Below are 23,349 nucleotides of genomic sequence, written 5' to 3'. Positions count from 1 at the left end.
GTTTTGCCTCTCTGAGGTATACTTATGGTAGCTCTGCTGACTGGTCAGTTGTTTTCCTCAGGTTCCAATACTGACTTCAGCTCCTGTATGGCTACTCTCAGTGTAGTACATGTTTTATATTCAAACTGTTTTCTCAGAGTAATTACATGAAATAGTGGATTTTTATATTGGATTAATTTTTTTCTAGTATAGATTATTTTTCAATTTAGGATTTGAACTTTTTTTTTTTTCAGTATAATAAAGAAGTACTTAGCTGGATATGGTAGCGTATACTTCCCAGCACTCAGAAGTCTGAGGTAGGAGGGCCTGAAGTTCCAGGCTGACTTGGGCTATGCAAAGAGACTGTCCCAAAGAAGATGAAGGCAGGCAGAGGCAGAGGGGAAGGAAGAACTTAATTGCATAAATAGGTTTCTTGATAATGGTTTGGCTAGTTGACTTTATTTCCCAAACATTTTGGTTATCCATTTGGAATAATTCATAATACTGTAAGCAAGTTTTTCATGTTTGCCTGCAAACACATTAAAATAACTTTTTAAATGAATAACTCATTAAAAAAGAACTCTAAAAAAACATAGCCATTCTGAGAGCAAATGAGTATGTTTCTCCACACCAAGCAATTATCTTATTCTCCATATACTAGCTGGATTGTTTTTCACTTTAAATTTATTTTTTCATTTCATGGCTGTGTATGTTTCTGTAGAGGTCTGAGGACAGCTTGGGGAATTTGGTCCTTCCAGGGACCTTTGCATACTGAGCCATCTTGTCAGCCTCAGTTGAATTTCTTATCATTTAATTCAGTTCTGTCACTATCTACTTAGAGGTAGCATCATATCCCATAGTTAAGACTGTCTTCAGTTCATAGGCCAAACCCAAGTCTTGGCTTACATAGGTACTTCTGATTAACCAGCTATACAGGATTTCTGTGTCTTAGGGTTTCTGATGCTGCAAAGGGACACTGTGCCATGGCAACTCTCAATTGGGGCTGGCTTACAGTTCAAAGGTTTAGTTTGTTGTCGTCATGGTGACATGCAGGCAGATTGGTGCTAGAGGAACTGAGAATTCTATCTACATTTTGATCCACAGGCAACTTGAGACAGTGAGCTGCTAAGCCTGGCTTGAGCTTCAGAGACCTCAAAGCCTACCCCCTAGTGATACCTTTCCTCCAACAAAGCCACAGCTATTCCAAAAACAAAAAACAAAAACCCACACCTCCTAATAGTGCCAATCCCTATGGTTCTATGGGGACCATTTTTATTCACATCACCACACCCCACAACTTTTTCCTTGTGTCACAGCAAAGGTTCCACCATGTAGTCTCAGCTGGAGCCAGCATTGTTTTAACTGACCCCCACCCATTTACTACCCCTGCCATGAAAAGTTCCCTGAGAAAGTTCTAGAAACAAAACGCTGCAGCTAACTGCATGTTTTTGGCTTCTGTTAAACTGCTTGCTTGCTTGCTTGCTTGTTTTACTTCCTTGCAACTGCCAACCAAGATATAGGGGTTTTTTTTATGATTTTTGTTTTTCCCTTTAAAGATCCCTGTAATACATTCAAGGCTGCTCAGTGAGACTGTTTTTCTCCAGCTAAATAAAGACTTTCAAATTTGGACTTGGTGGTGCTGAATGGTCTTTGGCTTTCAATCCTGGAACAATCCTTAGAAATTGATAACTTGTCACAGTGGCTCACAGAACTATACTTTGCTTAGTTCTAGTCCATGTGAGAAAGTTACAGACCATTACTAATATAAGGCTAAATAATCATCCTTTATTTAAGCTAGAGTAGGCTTTTGTCATAAAGAGTTCTTAGCCTAAAGTTCAAGGATACAGCATTTATGAAGAAAAACAAAACAAAACACAATAACATTGTTAGGTGTAGGTTAGGAGACTCTTCTAACATTTGTTTTGGCAGAACAGAGTTATTTTGGTTTTACAGTCAGCAGTTATTTTGGTTATACATCTTTGGTTATGGTCAGGGCCATGGAAATGTGCTGCCAAGGTAGGTATAGCTATTCAAAGAGGTGGGTTTGCAGTGGGAAAGCACCTCAACAGACACAAAATAGAGTCAAGGTAAGAGCAGGACAAGGTAGTATTACCTCAGTTACTTCAGCATATGTTTACTAGTTGATTACAAATGATACTTAAAAAGGGCACTGATGATCAACTACACAAAAAACATAGGGGAGGCTCTAGAAGAGTCCCCAGGATAGGAGCCCCAATAGAATTGGGGTGCTAGGTCACTAGCCCAGCTCTGGCAGCCCCAGAAATCTAGAATTTGCCACCCACCCCAAATTACCAATTAAGGAAATGAGTAATGATGAACAAAACAAAAGAAAAGAGATTAAATCAGTGTACATTGGAAAGTGGAGCAGGTAAAGAGGTCTAATAATCCTAAGTTCATCATTGAGGTACTGATACAAACTTTAGGCTTAAGTAGAGAAAGAATTAGGGCAGGATAGTAAGACGTATACCTAATTAAGTAATTCTAGTCAAGCAGTGTTTCCACCTATCATTGATCACTGACCAATTCTTCTCTGGAACCAAAGGGTAGTTGAATAGTTAACTCTGCTATATATAATTGAAGAGAACCAATCTGATTCCTACAACATGGTTACTTCTGCTACAGGGTGAAGCCTCATCTTCGTGGGTAATTCACCTATTTTCATATAGTTTGCCCTCTGAGGTTTGCCTTTTCTTTAAATCAAAGATGCCTGCAGGTTTAGGGAAATTACTTATCACTGTACTTTAAGACAATGTTTCAAGTGGGACAGAGCCAAGTGTTTACAGATTCTTGGCTTCTTATCCACAGGATTGGGAGGGGGATAAAGCGGATTCACACAGATTTGCAAAAGAAGTAAGATAATTTTATTTAGAATGAAGTTAAAGAACAGATTATAGAGGAATACATTCTTTTTTCCTTTTCTTTCTTTTTTTTGTTTTTTGTTTTTTGTTTTGTTTGTTTGTTTTTTTGAGACAGGGTTTCTCTGTGTAACCCTGGCTGTCCTGGAACTCACTCTGTAGACCAGGCTGGCCTCAAACACAGAAATCCACCTGCATCTGCCTCCCAAGTGCTGGGATTACAGGCGTGCACCACCATGCCTGGCTGAGGGATATATTCTTAAGATTGACTATGGGCCACACAAGAATATTTAAGGCCCTAGGCTACAGCCTTGGGTTTCTTTTGATGGAGTTGTGTAAAGGAAAGTTCCTAGAGTCACACGTTACACTGAACCTTCTGTGACTTAACTGATTATAACTTCAGGAATTGTGTAAAGGTTGGATCTTGTATGTCCAAAGACATTTGTTGTATGTATCTTGTTGTATTCCTTAGCTGCCTGCAGCTATTACGAAGTGGGTTTCTGGAACAGAAGCTGAGGGATGGATAGGGAAGGGGCAAAAAGAAGAAGGGCTAAGACAATATTCACTGATCAAAGCCAGAAACTTTAATGGCGCCAGACCTTTTAACAGTTTGGGCAAACCCTTCCCCCCAGACTCCGGGCTGAGTTCTGGTAGAAGTTGTCTAGCTTCTCTTGGAGGTCCTTGTCTTGACTGCTCCGGCAGCTGGGTGGGTCACCTGCTTAATTCAGGAATTCCTAGACCTGAAGGAACAATGAACTTAACCTTTACTTCGAGCAAGCACTCCACCCTAGGTGGAGCAGGATCCTGGCTATCTCTGAGAAGTTAACCTTGACCATATTCAAGTACACTCTTAGCACTCCACCCAAGGATAAAAATTCCTGCTTTAACCTACTTCCCTATTATGTAGGGAAGCCAGGGATTGTCCTTGACCAAAGTCAAACTCAAACCATGTGCATGACTGCCCCAATATGGCTCTGTACAGTCTCTTTTAATAGAGGGAGGTACTTGTTGCCTCCTCTGTGTGTGATCTAAGGATAAATCCTTGTTTCCACCAATCAAAAGACTTAAAATACTTAAAATACCTACGGATAGTGTCTGAGACCTATAGGGCTAATTTTCTTTCTTTCTGTAATGCCTACATAATGTGCCCACCAGTGTATTTGAAAAGTGTCCAGAGAGAAGAAGCAGATTTCTTAAGTTTGAGACCAGGCTGATCTCAAGTAAGTTCCAGGACAGCCAGGACTACACAGAAAAACCCTATCTCAAAACACACACAAATGCACACAGAAGCACACATGTGTGCATATGCAGACAAGAAAAGAAAAAGAAATCTCACTCTTTAAAATATTAAACTTTGGAGTTACTTGTTAAATAGCCAAAGATAATTAACTGACACACTTGGGATTGTAGATAGTACAATGTTGTATGATACTTTTCCTGGGGAGACATGAACATCTCTTATTCCAGATAGGGAACCAATGACAAGCCAATGTAAGGACATCACCAGAGTCCAACATGGTGAACCAGTAAGCTTTATTAGGGTCACTTACAGGAGCAAACATAATGAAAAGACAGCTGCATCACCAAAGCCCAACCCAGCATATGTGACAGTTCACAAAAGCTGGGCTCCTAGAACACATTATACAGCCTTCATTTAGCACAACATATTGGAAAGTGTCCTTTCAGGTAGTTCATTTGGCCTGAGCTTGCCAGGCCTCTCCTGTTCTCTGCTGCTTCTAGGCAGTTAGGCTGGTGTTCAAGACCTAGTGAGTTTAGATTGTCCAATTTTAGGGACTTCCTGAGCTTAAGATGCTTTTCTACAGATTGGAATGTTTCATTCTCCTCTTAGGCTATCCTGTTGCCTCACCTGTGAACATCCTGTGTCTTAATGAGCTTGTGATGCCATCAGTTCCTGCCTTGTGAGAATGGCTAAGAGGAAATGGCTTCTAGGCCATTTCCTGGCAATACAAAGACAGGTGTCCCCAGCACATCCTGACTACAGAAGGTTAAGTAGGCCAGAAGGGCAGCCAGACTAGGCTGAATATTAGGAGTAACACAGGGTTGTTCCCCTGGCAACATGGACCAGTCAGAGGGCTCCCCAGAACCAAATTAATAATCCTAACTTCACCAGATGCTTTGGGGCCCTTGAATGCCTCGCTTCTAAATAGAGATCACCCTACATTCTGTGCTGGCCTTTCCTCACTGGCTTCTTGGAGCTTCCTTGTCAGAACTGTGGCCTCCCCATCTTTTCCTCTCAGGCTTATACTTCTGCCAACTTTGTAGCTCTGAGTTTGGCACACCAGGCCAATGTCATTGCCAGCCATGGAGTGTGCAGTGGGCTGCCCCTTCCTCCACAGTGCTGAACAATGCCAGCTTCTCCCTACTTTGACACAGCTCAGAGGACAAGGAATCTTGGCAGGACAAGACTTTAAGAATGGCCCATGGGAAACTGGTGGCAAGAGAAGATGCCATCTGGGGCTTGTTGAGGATATTCTGCCACTTGGTTCTGCTGCAGAGAGTGATCTTTCCCAGGTGCTGGCTCTCCTTGCCACCCAGCTCCAGATACCACATAGATGTCCTGGCTGTGGGAGTTGAAGCACAGCAACTGTCCATTCCTGGCCACAAGGCTCCATGCCAGAACACAGGAATCAGATGGGCCCCATAATAACAGCCCAAGAACCTCAGATTCTAGGACTGAAGGAGTCAGGGGCAGATGGACAGAAGAAAGTCAAATATGATCCTGATAGAAATTCCTTTGAGATCACCTGCTGCTGTTATGCCCAGTTTTAGGAATCCCAGAAGAATACCAGGAAGTGCAAGTCCACTGTAAATTCACCAGTCAGGCCTGGATTGTAAGCCTTTCCCACTGTGCAGGTTAGGAATACGGTCCCTGAGTCCAGGGACTTGGAGTTTTTAATAATTGCACACATGCATAAGCAGGGATCCTAGGACTTTGGGGTTACAAGAAGGTAACCTGGGGAGGTGACAAGGGGAAGCCATCCTTCAAACCTGATAACATTTGTGCAGCTGGGAGGAGGACCCTTCTGACCTGGGAAGTAACTTTATGGTGCTATCAGGAGCTAGTGTGTTTTTACAAACTGGTCACGGCTGTCTGGGAATACTTAATTGCCCTTCTCTCGTGGTCTAAGAGTGGACCACTTATCATTTCAAGGCTGTTTGCTCCTTGTTCCCTTCAAGGACAGGAGCCCTATGCATGGGAGAAATGTGGGTTATCTATCAAGGAGAGTGTCAGCCTTGGTGACACAGAGGCTGGGATATGTTGCCTTTTATGTGTTTTCAAAGCTGGTATCTGCTGCCCCCTCCCCCCTCCAAGGGTCATTAAGGGGAAGAGTGCCACCATGAAAAGGGGAATTGCAATGTTTCGGTGCTAGGCTGTGCCCTCTCTATTTGCCAAAAAGCCAGAGGCATCTATGCTGGGAAAAGGGGAAAGGGGAACTCTAACTGTGCAAGTGGCAGGAAAATGCAGAGGCAGGTTTCCACCATCCTTTCACTGCCAGAGTAGCCAATGCTGTGCCCACAAGGCCAGTGAACATATGGTTGGCCTGGCTGCCTAAGTCACATGCCTACAAAGAGTTTCTCTAGCAGTGTCTAGCTCCACAAGGAAGTCATTTGTCCCGAATGTTTGGATATAATATTGGGCAGTCTCAAGTTTGTCTGGCTTCCTGCCCAGGCACATGAATACTAGCAGTGTGACCTGGGCCAGGAACATGTGTCCTCTGGTAAAAAGCTAGTCATTTAAACCAGAGGCCACTGAGACCCACGTGGAGAGAAAGAATGGTGGTGGTTTGAATAAGAATGGCCTCCATAGGCTCATATATGTGAGTGGTTCCCAATTGGTGAACTGTTTAGGAAGATTAGGAGGGTAGCCTTATGGGAGGAAGTGTGCCACTGAGGTTTCAAAAGTCCCCAGTTTCATTCTCTTTGCCCGTGTTTGTGGATCAGGATGCAAGCTCTCAGCTCTTGCTCCTGCACCATGCCTACTGCCTGCTGCTTTGCTCCCTACCATGATGGTCATGAACTCACCCTCTGAAACAAGTCCCCAATTAAATGCTTTCTTTTATTTTAAAAAAAAATGTGTTCTGATTTATGATTTTTTTTTAGTTGTTACTATAACAGTGTCATGAAACTGTTAATGTGGAATATGGAATTGGGGATAACTTGAACCAGTGTTCCAGAGCCATAGTCATTCATTTAAGCTCTAGAGTATTCTATCTCTTACCAACTTGAGGCAAGAGTAGTGTTTTTTGCATCAATGGGATCTAAAGGAGGGCTGATTACTAAGGAGCATAGTTAGGTGGTTCTCTGTTTTGATTGATAGATAGTCATGTATTTATTTTGCCTATTGTACATGTTCCCATAAGTTTCCGCTGTACACAATTATGCATAGGCACAAAATGGTAAATAGGGAATTCTTCCTGAAAGTTTACAAAAGGACATAATTTTGCCTTATGGTGATGCATCCAAAACCAGTTCACCCTGAGTTCATTTCTTTGTACCTGGATAATTAGAAATACAATGTTACTGGGGTCTTGAAGAGGATCTATACTATTTTTCAGAGATGGGAGTATAAATAGCCTGAAGAAGGTAGAAGGTTGATGGAGTTCTGAGATTGCTAGATGTATTTGTACATAATATATGCAGATGAAGGAACCAGGCTGCCAAGTGCATTATTATAAGAGGAAGATGTGTATATAATCAAATCCAAATAGAGTCCCGAACTAAACTATATTTCCTTTGTTGCCTGCCTCAAAAGTTAAAACTATAGACATAAAACAAGGACAATGATGTCAGGCTTACATCCCACCTTAGTTGTCTTGTCAGACCAAGTGAATAGGCTATCCTTTTTAACAAAAGCTATTTCTAAGTGACTGTTTCAACATCACTAGAAAAATAAGTATATTTTCACAGGTGTCTTAACAGAGCTGTTCCTTTGGATTTGTCTTCTTCTACTTTTCCCTTTTGCCTTTCCATTCTTTTCATTCTTTTGCTGAAAATCTGTAAATTGCCAAACCTTTCTCTAGAGCTATAGAACCTAAAATATCTAGCCTTTATTGCATTATTCCTTAGTTTTTAGCTAATTGCTATGAAACTTAACATGAAGAATGTTTAAGACAAGAGCCAATCATGGTGACTCACATTTGTAATTCTAGCAGCTGCTCTAGAAGTTGAAGCAGGGTGATTGTTGTGAGTTCAAGGCCAGCATGGACTCCACAGTCCCTGTCTGAAGAAAGACGAGGTAGGGGATGATTGAATATGTAAAAAAGGAAATAGCTACAGAAAGTCCAAGTCCATTATGATGTTATGACCAGAGGAAAAGAAAGGAATCATGGGATGTGCATGATGGCAAACATTCCCATCTACAGCACATGGCCTACCCAGAAAAGCCTGAGTCATGACACTCCATTGAGAATCCTGCTCTCCCTGTACAGTAAAACTTCACCCTGATTTCTTTCTTTGTCTCTGAGAACTTTGCCAATGACAGGAACCTGGAAATAGCTAGCAGAGGGCTTCATCTGGTCTTTTTACCTCCAAGATCTTCCTCCCTAGCCCTCACAACTAGCAAAACTGCTGCCTCCTAGTTTTCTTGCCTCTACACCTTGTCCGGGATATACGTGGCTGATTGTGGGATGGACTACTCTGAAACTGGCTAACATATAATGATTGGTGATTGCTAGAATGAAAAACAGTCTATAGCTCATTGGTAGAGCATTTGCCTGTTTTATATGATGCAAAATACTGACCTCACTTGAAAGAGAAAAGAAAATAGTTTACTCTGAATCAAATATGGATAGCCTAGGACATAGATTCAAATTTCCCAGAAAAAAAAAAGTATTCCCAACAAAAAGGAGCTGGGCAGTGGTGGCGCACGCCTGTAATCCCAGCACTCTGGGAGGCAGAGGCAGGCGGATTTCTGAGTTCGAGGCCAGCCTCGTCTACAGAGTGAGCTCCAGGACAGCCAGGGCCATACAAAGAAACCCTGTCTCAAAACAAAACAAAACAAAACAAAACAAACAAACAAATCCAAAAAACAAAAAAACCAAAAACAACAAAAAGGAACTGTAACAACTTTTTAAAATATAAGACAAAAGTAACTGCAAAGCATTGCATCCTGTGACAACATTGCTGGGAGCAAATCATAGCTAGTTTAAGGTAAAGCAAGGAAACTCTTGACAGTTAGATTTACTATCTTGCTGCATTTTTAATGCAGTAATTAGTATAGTCAAGTCTGGATCTATTCTTTTTGGTTTTTCTTTTTTTTGGATTTTGGTTTTTTTCAAGACAGGGTTTCTCTGTTTAGCCCTGGCTGTCCTGGAACTCACTCTGTAAACCAGGCTGGCAGCGAACTCAGAAATCCGCCTGCCTCTGCCTCCCAGAGTGCTGGGATTACACGCATGTGCCACCACCGCCCAGCCCGGGTCTAGTCTTTCAAGGTAGGTATGTCTAACATATATCCATAGAGGTTATCTAACAGAATATCTTGTCAAGAACAAAAGGGGTTGCTTTCTAAAGGACTGAAATAGCCTTTATAAAAGCAGCCTCTGGTATCTGTTCTACAGGCTTCCATTAAGCCTCCCTATCATTATATTTCATAATATAATGAAATATACTATGTGTGAAGAAATTCTTTCCTGATAATTCTTTGGGTATTATCAGGAAAAATTATATTAAACTTTGTAATATACATTTATAACCATGTAGTTCACTGATAGTAATTGTGTTTTCTCCCAGGAATAAAAGTTGTGGCTTCATCCTGTTCAGACCTTCATGAAATTTCTTTGAAAGGATGTTGCAATGTCACTGATGAAGGAGTCCTTGCTCTTGCACTCAACTGTCAGCTGCTAAAGATCATTGATTTGGGTGGCTGCTTAAGTATTACTGATGTCTCCTTACATGCATTAGGAAAAAACTGCCCATTTCTGCAGTGTGTTGACTTTTCAACTACTCAGGTAAATAAGATATAACTTGGCACAACTTATGTGCTGTCTCAATTTTTATCCATGACTAATCAGAATATCATTAGGTCTATTGCTATTGAAATTGTTGATCATTTCATGATCTTGATGGTATGAGAATGATTTTTTTTTTAAGAATGAATCTTAAAACTTGCCTTTACAAATAGAACATTTGCCCAAGTGTTACCAAGTTAATTATATGCTTTGAGATAATTTAAAACTTTTTTTTAAGGATTTATTTATTTATTGTATGTAAGTATACTATAGCTACCTTCAGACACCCCAGAAGAGGGCATCAGATCTCATTACAGATGGTTGTGAGCCACTATGTGGTTGCTGGGATTTGAACTCAGGACCTTCAGAAGACTACTAGTCAGTGCTCTTAACTGCTAAGCCATCTGTCTAGCTCAATTTAAAGCTTTTTTTTAAAATACTGTGTATTCAGCTTATTTAAATATAACTTTAAGAAAAACAACAAAATCAATCTTACTATACTTTGAACTCTCCATGTAATCAACTTGTAAAAGCTAATTTGAACATATAGCTTTGATCTCAAACTCTATTATTTTTTCATTCATATCCAATCAGTCCATGACCCTGACTCAGAACAATTTATATGTCGCCCTTGTAACCTTTCCATGCACCTAACTTAGAACAATGTATTTGTGTATAAGGTATAATGTGATTTGTGATTTTGCTTGCTGTTCTGGGTCAATGAGTTATATAAAGTATTTCTTGCCTTATAAAACTTGTGTAAAAGATTAATACAACATTCATTCCTCTCCTATATCTTTCTGGATGTGCTTTTCAATAAACAGAAAGTGTGGTCCTTTGTTAGGGGCATTGAGCTCACTCTTTGTTAATGGGAAGAATAAATGACTAAAATATATGTTTGTTGAATGGGAGAAAGTTATTCTTTATGATTAATGTACTTTAGAAAATTCATCTCCATCACAGGATATATTTCTTATCCCTTTTGTTTAGGTATCTGACAATGGTGTGGTTGCACTTGTTAGTGGACAATGTGCCAAACAATTAGAGGTAATTTTGAAATATTTATGAATATACTAAATTTTATCCTGAGGAAAAAAGTATTATTATTGGTGTACAAGGAGCAAGAAAACAACTGTGTACACTTGCTTCTCTCACTCCACCTTTACACGAGCTTTGAAGAATTCAGGCCTTCAGGTTTGCATGGCGGGCCTCTATACCTGCTGAGACACCTTTTCCTTTGGCCTTTTTATCTTTTGGAGGTGTTTGTTTGTTTGTTTGTTTGTTTGTTTGTTTAATTTTGGTTTTGCTTTATATTTTGAGCCTAAAATGGCCTTGAATTTGCAGCAGTCTTCCTGCCTCAATGTCCTTATGGTTAGAATTACAGTGAGTTACCGCCATACTCAGATTTTCTTTTTCTTTTTCTTTTTTTTTTTTTTTTAGGGGAGTTGGGGTGTTTTGTTTTGTTTTGTTTTGTTTGAGACAGGGTTTCTCTGTGTAGCCCTGACTGACTTGTAACTCACTCTGTAGACCAGGCTGGCCTCGAACTCAGAAATATACTTGCTTCTGCCTCCCAAATGCTGGGATAAAAGGCATGCGCCACCACCACCCCGCCATACTCAGATTTTCATCCTGCTTTCTTTTCTTTTCTTTTCTTTTCTTTTCTTTTCTTTTCTCTTCTTTTCTTTTCTTTTCTTTTCTTTCCTTTTCTTTCTTTTTTTCTTTTCTTTTTCCTTTTTTAAAAAAAAAATGTGCATTTGTTCCAGGTGTGGTGGCGCATGTGTTTTAACCCCAGCACAGGCAGATCTCTGTGAGTCCAAGGCTAGCCTGGTTTATACAGTAAGTTCCAAGCCAGCCAGAGTGATATGGTGAAACCCTGTCTAAAAACAAACCAGAAAACTTTTTATTCAGTGATTTGAATGGGTGTTTTGCCTGCATTTGTCCCTGTGCACCACATGCATGACTGATGCTTGAGGAGTCCAGAAGAGGGTGTCAGATCCCCTAGAACTGGAGTTAAAGACAGTTGCAAGCCAATATATGGTTGCTACAATACACCCAAGTCCTCTGGAAGAGCAGCCAGATGTCACTGAGCTGTCTCTCCAATCCTTTTCTTTCTTTAAAATTTATGTATTATTTGTACACATGCATATCACAGAACATGTATGGTGAGCAAAACTTTACAGAGTTAGTTCTGTCTTTCCACCTTTACATGGGAATTGACCTCAGGTCCATAGGTTTGCATGGCAAGAACTTTTACTACAGATCTATTTTCCCAACCTCTGCTTTTACCAGTCTTGGTTTTCATGGTTTTATTTTGTTGGTTGTTTGGTTTTCTGGTTTTCTTTTTATAAAAGATATTTATTTCTCAATTCTATAGGTTGAAAAATCCAACATCTATGCATTAGTACCTGCTATACCATTTCATGGCAGAAGGCGGGGGTGGGGAAAGGGGGCAAGAGTAAGAGAGAAAGTGCTCAGTGAGGCAACATTTTTTGGTTTTGAGATAAGGTCTCATGGTACCCAAGCTGGCCTTGAACTTGCTTTGTAATGGAGGTTGGCATTGAACTGATCCCTTTGCCTCCACATCCCAAATACTGGAAATGTAAGGATAAGGACATTCATTGATTCTTTACACATAGTTGTAGGATTTTTAAAAATAAGTAGAAAAATAAATATTTGATTCTGAAGTAATCCACACAAGAAAGTTACAAACATGCTTATTAGGCCAACTAAGTGCTGTAAAAAGTCTTGTATTGGCTGACAACCAAGATTAGGCTAGTGCCTCATAGAGACTCGGGGATACAGAATTTTTAAAGACAAAAACCACAGTGATATCAATGTCGGATGACCCTACATTTGCTTTGGCAAAACATGACATTTATTTCAGTCAAAACATAACAATTTAATTTTATTTATATCATTATCAGTTACTTTAATTTATATAAACATCAGTTATTTTGACTAATACATTTGAACCATGGTCAGAGTCTTGGAAAATCCCAAATGTAACCAAGGCAGACATAGCTGTGGTAGGGCAGGAGGCTGAGAAATGTCTAAGCAGACACAAAGTGGAATCAGGATAAGATGGCACCTTAGTCACATTAGGGTTTTGTTTTTTTTGTTTTTGAGGGGTTTTTTGTTTTGTTTTGTTTTGTTTTGTATGAAATTACTTCCCAAACTTTTTTGTGCTGTTGATATAAATCTAGTTTTTAATTTTTTTTTTCATTTTGTTTTCTACATAGGAGATTAACATGGGATACTGTATAAATCTAACTGATAAGGCTGTAGAAGCTGCTCTCACTGCCTGTCCTCAGATATGTATACTTCTTTTCCATGGCTGCCCCCTGATAACAGGTCAGTCTAACAGGTTGCTTGTATTTAAATCTTGACTTCATCTTTTGCCAACTGTAGAACCTTAAGAAAATTCATTACTCCTTCAGTTCTATTATTCATTGTATTTGTCAATAAAATGTCAGTGCTACACCTCCTTCATATAGGCTCACTCATGGGGATTATCTGACCTATTTTGGATCTCAAAGCAGAATGTAGTCATGGTAATGATGGTAGTAATGATGGTGGTAAGGCTCAGTGTAACCTATATAAGGATGATGCCAACAATGATGACAGTGTTAACATGATGCTTTATACAGACAGTAAAAAGTATCAAGTTTGACATACCTTAATCTCAGCTCTCAGGAGGCAGAGACAGGCAGATCTATGACTTCAAGGCTAGCCTGGTCTACAAAGTGAGTTCCAGGACATTTAGGACTCTACAGAGAAACCCTGTCTTTGAAAACAAACAAAACAGCAACCAAAAAAATGTCACTTTTATTATATCTATTAAATATGCTAAATGAACAGAGGCCAGCCATTTACTCAAAATGTAGAACATGAGTTTAAGAATGATTTAACCTTTACATCATGGCTCATCTATGTAATCCCAACACTCATAAGGCTAAGGTAGAGTGGATGGCTTCTTGTTCAAGGTTAGCTGCAGCTACATAGTAAATTCTAAGGTGACCTGTGCCATAAACATCATTTCAAAAACCACAACAAAAACTGTATCCACTGAGAGCTGAGGACAAAGCTCAGCATGTAAAGCTCCTGCTGAATAAGAATTAGGCACAGAGTTTGGATGCCCAGATTGTTTGCCCAGGCTGTGAGGTCCCCACAGATCACTAGTGAACACCAGGAATATAACTCTTTTTTTTTTTTTTAAAGATTTATTTATTATATGTAAGTACACTGTAGTTGTCTTCAGATACTCCAGAAGAGGTGCGTCAGATCTCATTACGGGTGGTTGTGAGCCACCATGTGGTTGCTGGGATTTGAACTCAGGACCTTCAGAAGAGCAGGCAGTGCTCTTAACTGCTGAGCCATCTCTCCAGCCCAGGAATCTAACTCTTATGCAAAACCAAAGAGTCTTTATTTAAGTTTGAGCTCAGACCCTCCATCCTCTCCAATGCAGTGGATGGGTGTGGAAGGCCCAGAGCTGGGAAAGCCTTACCTTTTTATCATAATTACAGAAGGGATAAGGGACCTCCCAACTTTGCAGTTACATGATTGGCTGGCTAAAGTGGAAACTTAAGGGTTCTTTGGAGAATCAGCTCTATTGGATAGTGTTTTGCTGGCGCAAACACATGAGTGTTTTCCTGAAGTGGACACTGGTGAAAGACTAAGGCAGACTCATGAAGGGACGTTTAGCTGAAGCAGACATAGGAGATGTAAGCCCCCCAAAAACGAGGGCGCCCCAGTGCCCCACGCCTCGGAAGGCAACACCCAAATCACTCGCGAGAAACGGTCTAGATGCAATAGCATGAGGATTTCTTTATTCCAGAATTCTGGGTTCCACAGCCGTACACGGCGCAGGGGTAGAGGACTGTGGACCACGAGTGCCGAATTGCGACAGCTTTTATAAGTTTACAACAAAGCCTGCGAATCACAAACCAATCATTTCTTAGCATGGAGAGCCCTCGAAATGTGAGCCAATCGATTTGTACCACTCCATAGTTTTTAGGCCAATCAGTTTAAATTATCGGAGTCCAAGCTCAGTGGACCAATTAGTTTCCTATTTTCTTGGACTCTATAGCTGCATGAACTCCTAGATAGGAGTAATGGCGTAAGCAGTTTACAGAAGCAAGATAAGCTTAGCTCATTTCCAGTTACCTTGTGGGGCCAGGATCACCTATTCAAGGCCTTTTTGCTAGCTCTAAACAAAGGGTGGGCTCTGGAATATGAAGTGTTTGGGGCTCCTTAGAAGGCTGGAGTTAGGCTGTATTTTCTATTCTTTCAGAGAAAGGATGTTCTGCTAAAGCAAGCATGTAAAAAAGCATGTGATGAGGGATTCTCTGCTAATGACACACATGTATTGATCCACTTCACATTGCTTAGATGAGTTCCACTTGTCAGGACTCCATGGACTTGAGCTGATTGGATGCACATGCCTAAGCAAGACACATGCTGAGGCAAAACATATGCTGAGCTATTCCTGAAGCTGTTTTGAAAACTGTTCTGTAGAAGCAGCTTCAGGAGGTGGGGGCTAGAACCACAAGTCATATCAGCATCCCCGAGGATGAATCTTGCCAGAGGTACATCTGCAATCTATGAATCTTACAATCAAAATTTTAGCACTATGAAGATATGTGTTGTATGGATTGTGCAAGGTGCACAGATTAGTTAAGGATGAATTTTTGCTCCTTATTTGAGCAGGTAAAAGACAACTATCCTTTTATGAGTTAATTTGACCAATAATCAATTGTAATAAGTCTTTATTCATGCCATGTGAAGGATGGCACGATGAATCTTAATGATTCCAACAACCAATGATATTTATTTTCTAATTTTAGCTGAGGTTTTGCCTAGAGACATCTTTATGTCTAAGCCAGTTATTGGGCTGCTCCTATGTCAAGGCATCAGCATATCAAGTTACCTATCCTGATTGATCTTCTCCAACTTTTCTTTTCTGTAGCCAAGATCTTCAGCAGGTCTTCCCCTGTTATATCTGATCCATATCACTCCTTTCCTGTAAACATAAATACAGAGCCTTTCTCCCAAAATAGCATGCCCTTGGTACAGTAACGGAAAGTAAATAGATTATTTTAATTTAGTAGCTTTACCTCTCTCCCAAAGGATTTTTAATATCATAAATACCACAAAACTTAGAATCATCTTCATTTTGATAATTAAAACAATTTGAAGCAATCTAAACAATTATTATCCTTTGAGACAGTGTTTCTTTGATATCTCCTGCCCCACCTTTATATGATCTCAAGGCCTAAGTTTCTACGATCTGTCTGAGATAAGGGTTCGTCTTATCTCCCGCTCCTGACCTACAATTTGATCAAAAGCCTCTATTCATCTATGTATTTAACTTCAATTAAATTCCCTTCTACTTACTGTATAAACCTATTTCTAGGCTCTAAATTTGTCATACCAGGCTAAGCAATCCTGGGAATCCCTTCTACACCATGTTCAAGGGTCTCAAGACTTTTTCAACTTTCCTTTTTATTTGTTTTTGTTTGGTTTTTTTTTTTTTTTTTTTTTTGTTGTTGTTGTTGTTTTTGGTGTTTCGAGACAGAGTTTCTCTCTATAGCCGTGGCTGTCCTGGAACTCACTCTGTAGACCAGGCTGGCCTCAAACTCAGAAATCCGCCTGCCTCTGCCTCCCAAGTGCTGGGATTAAAGGTGTGCACCACCACTGCCTGGCTCAACTTTCTTTTAATGTGTTTTTTTAATTTATTTACTTACTTACTTATTTATTTATTTATTTATTTATTTTTCTCTATCTCCATGCCTTTGATTCCTACATTTGATATCAGAGCCCAGGATTTCTTTATTCCATGTATACTTGAAAGCACTTCAACAATTATCATTATACTCCTATCTAACCTTAAAAATAGTTAAATCAAATTTCATTAATCTCTATTCTTTTATCTGGTTGTGAGAAGCATGCAGCTTCTATTGTTTGCCTCTGCCTTTTGAGTAACCTGTCTCTCTGCACAGCAAGGGCTCCGAGTACCTCCAAGCCCAAACTCTTTGTACTAGTTCCAAACCTGGGAGATGACACGTGGCCATTACGTGCCATCTATAGTGGTAATTTATTTTTATTTTTAATATGAGTACACTGATGCTGTCTTCAGACATACCAAAAGAGGGCACCGTATCCCATTATAGATGGTTGTGAGCCACCATGTGGGTGCTGGGAATTGAACTCAGGAGTTCAGAGTAACCGGTCCTCTTAACCACTGAGCCATCTCTCAAGCTCCTGGATGCTCTGGAACTTGGATGGAAACACACACACACACACACACACACACACACACACACACCACTGACTATATTTTTATATGCCTTAGCTAGGTCAGTGGCTAGGCCATTCTTGGTACCCCAGACCCAATCGGGGAAGTGGACCCTGGGGTTGCTTCACTGGCTCTTACATGGCTGGATGCTTTTTCTCCTGTTCCCTCAAGTCTGATCTCTGCTTCCCTGTTATCGAGATTCTTCTTCCTGTCCTGCATTTCCCTCCCACACCCCCACACACACCCCGGAATGCTCAAAGACCTGTCTCTGTCCTCCTGCCCAGCCATTGGCCTTTCTATTCACTAGTCAAAAAACTGTTGGCAGGGACCCACAGCAGACATGGGGATTCCCATGTAAGCACAAATCAAATCCCCAACAGAGAATGATAATGGATTTAAGAGCAATTAATAAAGTAATTCAACCAATGGGTCCTTTACAGCCTGAACTTCCTTTACCATGTTTGTTACCAAAATCATGGCCTGAAATAATTGACTTGAAAGATTGATTTTTTTGTTTCAATACCCCACATGAGAAAGACAGGGAAAGGTTTGCTTTCTCAGTACCTACTTTGTTCCTGGAACAACTTGGGGTTTTTCCAGTAACTGAGTTCAATCTAAGGGCAAGTTAAACACGAAATAAAATCTAAAAGTAAAATGGGGTTTGTAATGTTAAACAGGGCCCTTTACAGATCCTAGCTTATGCATCCACAAGAGGAAGAGACAAGAAATACCTGGAGCAAATTGGTTAGCCAAATGAGCTAAAATAACAAGCTTTAGGATCAGATACATAAGGTGGAGAGCAATCAGAAAGATACCCATGTCACCCTTAAGCTTCCAAACACATCTGCCTGCACACACACACACACACACACACACACAAACACACACACACAACAGCAAAAAAAATCAGTCTAGCCATTGAGTTATCTTTGCACTTAACCTATATACTGAATAAGCAAAGGTGCTTATAAAATAATTCTTACTTCCTTTGTACAGTACAATCATTATTAGGATTATCATTGAGTCTAGGCTAGTCTACAACTCTAGGCCTGGAGTAAATGTGTATTCCTGTAATCCTCGCAGTTTAAGTGTCTGCTCCTTAGACATCCTGCTTCCTATGAAAGACATAGGCTTTCTATGTGATGTGACAACTCTACAGAAGTTCCCTTCTGTCTGTGAGAAATCTCTGCTTAGACAATAAGTGTCTCAATATATTTCTCAACATAGTTTTCTCCTGAGCTTCCTGAACAGCATAATATATTTCTCAAGCTTCAAGGACACACACATTTTCCAAGGGAGCTTAGAGTCTTTTTTTTTTTTTTTTTTTTTTTTTTTTGTCATAGCCCTGGCTGCCCTGGACTCACTTTGTAGACCAGATCGTGCCAGCCTTGAATTCACAGAGATACACCTGTCTCTACCTATCTGTGCCTCTCAAATGCCGGGATTAAAGGTGTGGGCCACCATGTTGGGCTAGAGTCATTCTTAATGGACTTGAGGTGAAATAAAGAGCAGTTTTGACATTCTTACTAAGTCTCCAATCATAGCAGTCTCAAAAGAAACCCTTTCTTTGATATCTAATTTTCTCTTTCCCACTTTAATACTTTTTAAAAATGTGTGTGTGTGTGTGTGTGTGTGTATGAATATATGCATGCCATGTGTATGCCAGTGCCCTCAGAATCAGGAGAAGGGTATAGGATCCCCTGGAACTGCAATTACAGGCAGTAGTAGTAAACTACCCAGCAGGTAAATTCAAGTTCTACAGAGAGCAGAAAATACTCATATCCATTGAGCTATCTCTCCAGATCCCTATATTAATACTTTCATATTTTAAAATAGATGAGGTGCTGTGGATTCTAACATGAACAGGTAGGCTGGCATCAAATTTTGAAGTGAAGCAGTTTGTGGACCAGAAGTTTCTTCTTGTCCTGGAACTTTAATTGAAATAACTTTCTTACTATGATATTCTGTTTAAGGATAGCTTCCATACATGTATACAAGTACAATGAAAGTTTTTAAAGCACTACCCAAGAGGTGGAGGCAGGGTGCATGTAGATGCCAAAAAAAAAAAAGAAAAAGGTTCAGCAAAACCAACATTAAAATGGTTAAGTATGTGTAGACTAATATGCACATGGCTTATTTTCAAAACTGGAAGCATATTGGAGTATGCAGTATAAAAACCATAGCTCTCTCTCTCTTTTTTTTGGGGGGGGGTGGTGGTGGTTCGAGACAGGGTTTCTCTGTGTAGCCCTGGCTGTCCTGGAACTTACTGTGTAGACCAGGCTGGCCTTGAACTCAGAAATCCACCTGCCTCTGCCTCCCAAGTGCTGGGATTACAGGCATGCACCACCATTGCCCGGCTACAGATCTCATCTTAAAGAGAATAAATAATATTTTATTCTGGAGCTATTTTAAGTGACTCTGGCTACTGAACACAGATTTAGGTTATCCTAAATTCTGTGTTTCAACATGGAAGTAGTTTCATGGTGTTTTTATAGTTTTACAGAACAAAGAAAATCATAAATCAAGGCAATTTTAAAATGCATTGGTGGATACACCAGAAAGGCTGGTACATCAAAATCCTGAAAACTTTTTCATAGACCCAGGCTAGCCTCCTACTTACTATGAGTTGGGTCTGTCTTAAATTCCTGACTCTTATATCTGTACCTCCAAAGTAGTAGTATTACAGGCATACTCTCAGCTTACATCTAATTTATATATGAAAAAACATTAAATATATTTGATTATTGTAAATTAATATAGTGTCATTGTTCTCTTTTATAGATCATTCACGAGAAATCTTGGAGCAATTAATAGGATCAAGAAAACTAAAGCAAGTGACTTGGTCTGTTTATTGATCTTTACCAAGGCTGATCTCAGGACCTTGCCCAGGATTTGCGCTATAAATACTTGTTTTTTTACTTAACACTAATTTATTATTTTATTGACTTAAGTTAAGCTGTGACTCTCAGAGAATCTGTTCAATCTTAATGTAAATGTGTGCCCTCCCCCCAGCCTTGAGCAGACTGGTGCAGACCTTGTTTTGCCACAGTCACCCACCTAGGGTGGAGCCTTTGGACCTAGGTAAAGTCTGTTCTTCCAGATTTGCAGCTTCCTGGCTACTCACTGACCAGCTGAACCTGTTTTCCTGCCCAGATACTAGCATTTTGGGGAACGGGCTTCTCCCCTTTAAATTCAGAATTATTCATTAAACATCGGGCTTTGATCAGAACCTTTGTCTTGGCTTCATTATTCCTCTTGCCTGTCCATTCTCCTTTCAGCCCCAGCTCTCCTTCCAGGTGTACTCTGTCCTCTGCAGTCACTGGCACCTACATAGATGTTTGTGCTTTAAAGTTAACAAGATTCAACATTTTAACACTTCTGTTATCCCATACTTATTTGAGCCTTCCCCCCTCCAAGACAGGGTTTCTCTGTGTAGCCCTGGCTGTCCTGGAACTCACTCTGTAGACCAGGCTGGCCTCAAACTCAGAAATCCACCTGCCTCTGCCTCCCAAGTGCTGGGATTAAAGGCGTGCGCCACTGCTGCCCGGTTGAGCCATTTTTTAATGGTAATTCTGATGTAAATTCTACTTGATGGAGACAGAACTGGGTTTGTTTCTTTAATAACAAAAGTTTCAAATGACTTATTGTAGGCTTAGATTTTTCAAAACCTACTTTAATAAGGGTTCTCCCTTCTAGCCCACCCAGTCTTTGTTGTCATCAGTCCAGTCCTCTGGTAAAACACCAATAGGCATCAGCAGCTGCAATCCAGTCTACTGGGCAGTAACCACTAACAAATTAGCAAAGCAAGGAGAACCATCATCTCAAAGATTATCGAACCCAAGCAAGGCTAACCAAGCCCAGAGCCTTGTCAGCAAAGACTTGTAAGGCAGAGCAAGTTGCAATGCCAAAGCCTCCTCCCCCTGACTATGGGGATATATTTATATTCTTTCTGAACATCATATGTCTGCTTCAGCAAAACATCATATGACATAACTTAGTTTCCAAAGAAACCAGAAATTTCCACTTCAATTTATTTTACCTTTATATTCCTATTTCAGCTGTAGGTATTTGAGCTATTCTAGGAGATATGGGCAGAATTCAAAATAAAGATGTGTTTAGAAAGCATTCAGCCAGAAACAAAGTGGAACATAAGGCCTGTTATCTCTTTACAGTAACTGATATACTTGTTTCACTGAAGTCAGTGGTAATAATTCATCAGTTAAAATGAGACCTTCAACTGCAAAAGTGGCTTAATCACAGAGCACTTGGCTAGCTTGCATGAGGATAAGGTGGCTAGGGTTGGATTTTCACAGGGAGGGGAGAGGGGAGGAGGTGTGGCCATTCAATGTGTTAACATCACGAAGGCTTCTGCTAAGGCACTCACTTCATTGACTCTTACTCTCATGACTTGAACTCAAACTCATACATACTAGGCAGACATGCTACCACCAAGCTGTATCCCAGTGACCTGTCCAGCAGGTCCAGTTATTCCAGGGTCCCGAAGAGGCACTACCTGAGGGTCAAAAAGGGGGGGGGGGGGGGGGAGAAGGAAGGAGGCCAAGCACCCTAAGAAAGATAAGTCAGGCTGGGTTATGTCAAGGCTTCATTAAATGTCGGGGAGACGAACGGGTTTTAAGGCTTACAGAGAAGGAATTAACTTTCACACCAGACAAAGGAGGAAAGAGTAGAGACACCCCTAGCGATGGAAGCAGGAAGCGAGGTCATCCAGGTGGGGACACCCGGAGTTAACGCTGGCAGGAACATTCTGTGGTTAGGGCAGGAACATCTTGTGGTATTCTCAGGAATCTTCTCGCACCGATAGCTCATGGGGAAGGCTCTAGTTAATTGTTCTCAAATTTTAGCAGCCACCACCTTAGGGCCATGAGTAAGCATTAAACCTGAATAGCTCAGGATGGCTTCCCACATCCCAATGCAATTTCACTGGGTTCTTTGGCTACTCTTCCCAAAGATGTGCTTCTTCCTTGGCAAAATGGGTTCTTTCCTCGTACTCACACTTGTGTTCTCTCTCTCTCTCTCTCTCTCTCTCTCTCTCTCTCTCTCTCTGTGTGTGTGTGTGTGTGTGTGTGTTTACTGAATATTGAACCTAGGGTTCTATGCATGCTAGGTAGGTGCTGTACCATTAGACTATCTCCAGGCCCAGAATGTTTAAAAATTAAATATGAAATATCATTATAGACCTGGGTGTGGTGATAGCACATCTTTAATTTCAGCACTCAGGAGGCAGACACAGGAAGATCTCTGAGTCGGAGAACTGCCTGGTCTACATAGCATGATCTAGGCCAGCCAAAGCTTAGTGAGACCATTATAGAGATTGTTTACTGAAGTTCTATTGATTTCACATTGTGGAGTACACATCAAGTTCATTCTGAACAGTACTCCTTTCCCACCCTTCTCCCTGTGACTTCAACTAGGCAGGCTGGGAATTAGAACCAAGCAGTTCCTACTGAGATAGATCAAGGCTACTTAATACCCCCTGTTTTACTATGAGGTGCTAAAGCCTGAGACTGCAAGCTTCTTGCCTCACAGTAACTTAGACAGGCAGGTCAGCTATAGAAGCAAAGAGACTTAATATAGGTAAACAATTCATTATTATATTATTAGGATTAGGTAATCTAAAACCTCATTGGTAGGTGCCAGGACTGCATTCCTGGTTCATGAATGATTAACCACAGGATGGGCTGCCTAGCACAGATGGCCTATCCTGAGATCAGATATCTCCCATTCATGTGGCTATCTTCAGGCCATTTCTTGGGTGGGAGATTTTATTCTCTTGTTCCTTGGACTTTGGGGCTCTGCTGCTGGAGCAGGTGGCTTATGGCCTAGTTTCTGACTGGAGACAAAATGGAATGAATAGGCCCCTTCATCCCTAGACCTTCTTAGACTCTTACATTTTTTGGAAGCTTTCTATTCCCAGACTTCATATAGGTTATTTCAACACCATCAGTGATATGAGCTAATTTAGGCCAGATTAGATTTAGGCAGGTTTATTGGGAGGCTGCTCTCAGGTAGGGGAGTCCACTAGCCCCAAGGACCAAGGTCAGGGAAGTCGCCATGGAAAGATAGGGGAGGAGGCTAAGGATGGCAGAAAGGCACGCACACATGGAGAGAAAGAAGCGAAACCAAAATGTCTGGATTATATCCAGAAAAGCTTCTGGGGGAAAGGCAGCTCAGTCCCTGGTCTGGAAAATTCAAGGTTGGAGGCAGGGTATGC

General features: G+C 40.7%; 1 protein-coding gene across 3 annotated transcripts in view; it reads left to right on the top strand.

Moving 5' to 3' along the window:
• The window catches only part of Amn1 (antagonist of mitotic exit network 1 homolog), a 29,878-nt gene extending 9,532 nt beyond the window's left edge, over positions 1 to 20,346 (top strand). For 2 of the 3 annotated variants that reach the window (XM_052175359.1, XM_052175356.1), the window contains exons 4-7: positions 9,606 to 9,823; positions 10,814 to 10,870; positions 13,063 to 13,174; positions 19,899 to 20,346. In XM_052175359.1, the coding sequence (XP_052031319.1) occupies positions 9,606 to 9,823; positions 10,814 to 10,870; positions 13,063 to 13,174; positions 19,899 to 19,972 (461 nt within the window). In that variant the 3' untranslated portion in view covers positions 19,973 to 20,346. The remainder of the gene's footprint in view (positions 1 to 9,605; positions 9,824 to 10,813; positions 10,871 to 13,062; positions 13,175 to 19,898) is intronic. The other variant, XM_052175357.1, reaches the window with a different exon arrangement.
• The last annotated feature ends 3,003 nt before the right edge of the window (positions 20,347 to 23,349 follow it).

This window comes from Apodemus sylvaticus, chromosome 2 (genome assembly GCF_947179515.1).
Source record: "Apodemus sylvaticus chromosome 2, mApoSyl1.1, whole genome shotgun sequence".
NCBI classification, from domain to species: domain Eukaryota; kingdom Metazoa; phylum Chordata; class Mammalia; order Rodentia; family Muridae; genus Apodemus; species Apodemus sylvaticus.
Note: the sequence above shows the minus strand (reverse complement) of the source record. Positions and strands in the feature narration are given on the sequence as shown.